This window comes from Nelumbo nucifera, chromosome 6 (assembly GCF_055504915.1).
Source record: "Nelumbo nucifera cultivar China Antique chromosome 6, China Antique-T2T, whole genome shotgun sequence".
NCBI classification, from domain to species: domain Eukaryota; kingdom Viridiplantae; phylum Streptophyta; class Magnoliopsida; order Proteales; family Nelumbonaceae; genus Nelumbo; species Nelumbo nucifera.
Window position 1 is genome coordinate 6,630,140 of NC_142654.1, and position 5,859 is coordinate 6,635,998.

The 5,859-nt window shown below is 39.6% G+C and overlaps 1 protein-coding gene across 4 annotated transcripts; it reads right to left on the bottom strand.

Moving 5' to 3' along the window:
- Positions 1–1,106: 1,106 nt before the first annotated feature.
- Positions 1,107–5,006, bottom strand: LOC104604483 (auxin-responsive protein IAA26-like). Of its 4 annotated transcripts, XM_010268836.3 has the most exons (7): positions 4,761–5,006; positions 4,305–4,416; positions 3,445–4,158; positions 2,462–2,736; positions 1,952–2,099; positions 1,521–1,585; positions 1,107–1,412 (listed from the first exon to the last, which is right to left on the bottom strand). In XM_010268836.3, the coding sequence occupies exons 3-7, from the start codon at positions 4,122–4,124 to the stop codon at positions 1,357–1,359; spliced, it is 1,224 nt and encodes a 407-aa protein (XP_010267138.1). In that variant the 5' UTR covers positions 4,125–4,158; positions 4,305–4,416; positions 4,761–5,006; the 3' UTR covers positions 1,107–1,356. The 4 variants fall into 4 exon arrangements, with proteins under 4 accessions (XP_010267138.1, XP_010267139.1, XP_010267136.1 ...); XM_010268837.3 differs by lacking the exon at positions 4,305–4,416 and having other exon boundaries at positions 2,462–2,733; positions 3,445–4,254; positions 4,761–5,004; XM_010268834.3 differs by lacking the exon at positions 4,305–4,416 and having other exon boundaries at positions 3,445–4,254; positions 4,761–5,004.
- Between the last annotated feature and the right edge of the window lie 853 nt (positions 5,007–5,859).

Sequence of the window (5,859 nt, forward strand, 5' to 3'; positions counted from 1 at the left end):
ACCCAATTCTGTTGGGCAGCCTGATTTACATTTTGAAAGGGGCCAAAAAAAGAGATAATCCATCCATCCATCCATCTATCATCTATCATCCACCATTCCATTCAACCATCAAAAAGTTGTCAGACTAAGAACAGAAAGTACTAAATGGCGTATCCTATTTTATTTTATTTTCCCACCTAAAAGCGAGGTCTGGCCATGGCCAAAAAAGTTCATTGGGACTTGAGAGAAAAATGTGGTGGTCTGGCTTCAATGGCCGGCCGGCCTCACACAAAACTAAAGGGAGGAAAAAACCAAAGTATAAGAACTTTACAGCCCATCATGCTTGAAAGGCTGAACTTGTGAGGGTGACCCTTGCAGAGCTTGTGAACAACACATTCTCTCATGAGCGCACATACTCCAAAACCCAAATGAGACATTCAAACGAGCAAATCGATGGTTTGCACTTCGGAACAGCGCATGCACACGCTGATGGTGATGGAGACTCGGAGACTGCCCCCATCCCCGGCACATGGCCCCTCAAATAACTTTGGACGATTCATATATATCCTTCATCCATTTATCTCACAATACCCATTGGTCACTTGGTTCTTGCATCAATTTTACATTCTTCCCCACAATCCGGTGACAGCAAAATGCATTGCATCTCTTGGGGACGTAGCGTTAGCGTAAGCGACTGGATTAATCGGTCATTCATTCGGATATAAAGACAACCCAGCTCGCAATTAATTAGGACCCTACACTTTGAAAGTTTGGTATATATATATATATATAACGATTCCTTTCATCAGTTGCAGAGGACTCTTTTAGTTTTGCGTTCGTCACTTCATCCCACGGTATCCACCCAAGGAAAAAATAATAGAGGGAATTCAATGGGTTAACAGCGTCATGATACTGACGTTTGACTGACAGTACAGGCCACAGGGTGCGATATATTAAGGCATGTTTGGTTACCATCACGACTTTAGCAGCATAACTAAAGCTCTTTTCCCACTTCGGATTCAAGTGGTTTAGGATTTCAGGTAGGGGTACAGTCAGTCGATGCATAGGGACATAGGGACGTTTTCTTCGGCGTTGCTTAATTGATTAATTGAGGGTTTTGGACACCATTTGTAAACTCATCAGTGCTTGCTTATATATATAACCCATCGAGCTGCCTTTTCTTTTGTACAAACGACAAACAGCTAGCAGTGCAGTAGCAAATTGCGAGAAAACAAAAAATGTGAGCGAGCGAGCTAGAGAGAGAGAGTCCATCCCCCACAGAATACAAGCACTAATTAATACTGCAAAAAAGAAAAAAAAAAGGAAAGGCACATTTTGAAACCAAATTAATGGAGTCTCCATAGAACAACTCTTTGTTCACCTTACTCCAGTGCTGCCAATTAATGGAGTCTTTCCTCGCACAGTGCTGCCAACTGATCAAAGGAATCATCATATCACAACCTCGCTATACTTACCTAAAGGTACTGAACAAACCATACGAATATGACCTTTTTCTCAAGTGGGTTAACTAGTATGCTTACTGTGTAATGCGGGAAGTTCAGAGCTCTTCAACACACGCAGCCTCTTCACCGTTGATACGAACATACTGTACAAACAGATGTTGAATATGAATGAACCATGGTTTATGTGGGAATTAATTCAACAAGTTACAGAAAAAGTGGTTGATGCTTTTGGGTTTTCAGATATAATAACAACTTTTGATAGATAGATTCAAATATATATGAGAAAAGAATCAGGCACCAAGGGTTTGTCGAGCAGGAATCACATGTATTTTAGTTAAAAGGTACACCTTTCTGTCTCGGGTTTTGTGTAAGCAAGTGATTAATGGAACTAAAAAGAGGAGTGAAGATTTCATCGAACAAAAAAATATAAGTATGCATGAAAATATGAAGAATCTCCATCAGCATTTGTTTAAAAATAAACACCAGATTTACAGTGGGAAGATGCTTACTGCCATGGGACATCTCCAACCAGCATCCTGTCTCCTTCGTTATCCTCGTAAACAAGAGTATATTCCCCACTACCGTCTAATAATCCTGTAATTGCCTTCTCCTCTTCCGTCTTGTTTTTATTTCCAACAACTGAAGAATCTCTTTGAGCTAAACAAGAAAGCAAAATGAATCAACAAACTGCCATCTCGATCTACTATTTACTTTCTTCACACACCAAAAAGAGAAAAAAAAAATCATCTAAAGCAACAGTTCAGCAAGGCCAAATAAACATGGATTATTACGAGTTATAATACATGCAAGCAAGGACGGAGCTAAAGGGTGATGAAGGAGGTGGGCTCCCCAACATTTTCTTTTTTCCAAGATTTGTACAGTAGCCCACCGGAAGAATCTGGCTCCGTCCGTAATACAAGGAATTAAAACATCTTTAACCTTATCTAATATTGAGTTTCTATAACCTGTAGAAAAAAAAAAGGAGATTTAAACCTTAAGTACTTAACGACGTAGACAACCTGCAAGAAGGCCTCTAAAGAGTTCATCTACCGCAGAGGAGAGCTTTTCATAGCTATCATAGGCTTTAAGATCCACTTTTCTGCCGATAGGAACTCCATCCATGTTGATCTTCACAAACAAATTCTTGCTATCTCTAGGCTTTCCGGTGGTCACCTCAGCTGGTAAAACCTTGTGCGTTTCAGGAGGTGGTGGCTTTGAAGAGCTACTGTTTGCAAGGTTTTTCCGGAATGATCGAACAGGAGGCCACCCCACAACGGGAGATGGAGCGATTCTGCTTTACGTTTTTAGGCCAACAAGTCACCAGAAAGGGACAAGAAAAACAGTAGTCAAATGAATAACTCACATTTTCCATAGATGAACAAGTATAACAATGACTCACACCAAGATACCAGTCCGGAAAGGAAAACAAAACCAAAAACTAGAATCACCATATGGAAAACAAGCAGCGAAAATATTTCCAGGAAAAAAAAAGCAGCTACTCCCAATAAATTTAGTTCGTAAACAATGTAAACACCAAGACAGACTCAACTTTCAAAGCGAGAGTAACAAAAATAAATTGAAGAGATAAGTTTTAAAGGTCTACATTATCAGTTTAGATTGGCAACCCCCCAAAAAAAGCATTCCCAGCTTAGATAGAAAGAAAAACCTTCAGCAGGACCAGCAGTAGATCCAGAAAAACAAGAATCAAACGTGAATTGCTAAAACAATTTTCCAGCGTTCAATGATGAAAATGAAAATAAAGCAAAAAAAAAAGTTCTTAACAGTGAAAAGTTGTCCCTTTTACATAAAGCGCCATTACTCAGAACTCGCTGCTTTCTTGCAAAAACCTAGAAAATACAAAAGAACCTAAAAATTTGCTTAAAAAGAAAAGCGCTTGTTTTTACATCACCGAATACCTGACCCAGAATATCAAACAATAAATGAAGACGACCGAATAAAAGAAAGAAAATATCAGGAGGAAAAGTAATAAAAGCTGGGGTACCTTTTCTGAGAGCTGTTGGGAACAGCTGTATTTGCAGAAGCTGGCGAACATGCCTTCATCTCTGGGTTCTGCAACTCCGCCACTTTTGTGCTACAAGCCTGCGGAGATTCCTTTGTCATAACGGGCAAGCCTTGCGGGATCGGCAACTGAAGAAACGAAGGCTTTAGCTGCTGCTGTTGTTGTTGTTGTTGAGTATTCATCTGGAAAGCCAGATTAGATGGAGTGGGGGAAGAACCAGAAGACCATGGAGAAGAAAAAAGACCGCCAGCTGATTTTTCAGAAAATGAAAGCTTCTCGCTTGGGTTCCCCTTGTTTCCCCCCCATGTTTCTTCTGCTTTTTCTTCAACCGTATCTAAAAATCCTCTCTTTGCGACATGAGAAACGTTGTTGTTGCTGGTGTTGCTGCCGCTGCTACTGTTATTACTGTCGTTGGGGGTCATAGAAATTATAGAAGAAAAACAACCAAGAGAGAGAAGCGATTCCTCCCTCTCGTTACCGTTGCTCCTGTTGCTTTCTTTGGTAAACCAATCTACTCCAGGGAGTCCAAGCCTGAGTTCTAGCTTTTTATCATCTGAAACTCCATAGTTTCCCTCGTCTCTTCTCGCTACCCACTCTCTTTCATCCGGAATTAAATCAAGCAACTGCGGACATACCTCTCCATTCCTTGGATATCCCTCCATTTTCTTTTCTTTTTTTTTTATTTAAACCAGGAAACTAATGAAGATAAACGAAAAAAACACAGATGGAAAAAGCACCCAGTACTTCAGCTTCTCACCGTGGAATAAGTAATAATGAGAAAGAAGAAACCACCTTCAACAGAAAAAGACAAAAAAATCAAGTTTAGATAGAGAGAAAGGTACCTAGTTAGCATGCCTTAATAAAAGCTCCAAAGGATAAAAAACATCCTAAAGCCATGAACTGCTCAAACAAAGGCCCAGAGAGACCGAAGCAGCACATGTAACAGCAGAAGACCTAAATCAGATGATAAGAACTAGTCATAAACCACGGAGAAAGAAAAATGGGAGAGAGATGAGAACTTGAGAGAACGACAGTGACGATAGAAGTCTCTGCTCCCTCTTTCGCCGATCCGATGGGACTCTCAGCTTCGTATGTTATTAGTACACGAAGTGGGTGGGTGATGCTGCTCTTCTATTCTATATATCTTCCTTTTATGTTAGACTAGGAGGATTATAGGAAGGGCGGAGAAGTAGAGGAAAAAACAGAGAAACGCAGACAGATTCCTTCACTCAAACAATCAGAGAGGCAGGCAGAAGCAGAAGCAGAAACAGAAGAAGAAGTTCCAACACGCAACCAACCTCGTAGTGTAGACACGCAGACGCAGAGGACCAAAGCCAACGTTGTTGATGCTGCTTATTTCTGCTGTTGTCCAAAGAGTGCTCAGCTCGACAGTTCCTATCCCTATAATATACTACTACGCTACACTAGCACAAGCAACTAACCTTGTTACCTGTAAAATATATATAGAGAGAGAAATTAATATACTGATAAACTGGGTATGCTTGAGACTGTAGTCACTGTACAGAAAGAGGCTTAGGCTTGACGATAGACCTAATTAAGATGGGTCATCTTTTTAAATAGGAGTGGACTGTGGACTGTGGAGGAGGCTACCAGAGGTCCAGAGCCCAAAGGCCCATCATTTAATTATTTACACATATCTTTAATATTTTAATCGAAAAAAAAAAAGGAAAGAGCGAGTGAATAGTGAAGTGATGGGGGAAGCGGGAAAGAGAAGATTTGCATGATCCATATATGTGCAGCTGCAGCCTGCAGGGTTTTGTGCAATTAAGACATGCAATTCCCATGTTCTGTTCTATCCCTCCCTTTCTCTCTCTCTCTCTGTCCTACTCTCCCTGCCGTCCAAAGCCTCATATTTGGTTCCCTCGTCCGTATTTAATTCCTCTTCCTCGTCGTTGGATCGTAAAAAGATCGGCTAATTGTCATACCTCTTTTTCGGTCCTCAGGCTCGAATATTTCGTATCAAAACAACGTTTTGACTTTTGAGTTTTGACATGAAATTTGTTCATTATGGCATCACCCTATTGTATATTGTATTGATCAAATTCAAAAATAAATATTTTGTAGTGATTGGAAAGATTAATGGCAAGATGCAGATCTAATGGTTTTAGGAGCATATACTAAAATATTAATTTTTTTTATTTTGGAGGCAAGATTTGTGTGTGGGTTTCACGGGTATGTGATGTACCAAAATATATTTCTTAATAGGTATGTCAATGGATCCCGATAAGATATGTTTTAGTCCTGAACTGATTATTAGTTATGATCAAAATCATGGACCCAATAGACATGATTATACTAATATTTATATTTATTTATTTAAATAATAATTTAAAACAATAATAACCTAAACTTGAATTTTGATAATATAACTTTAAT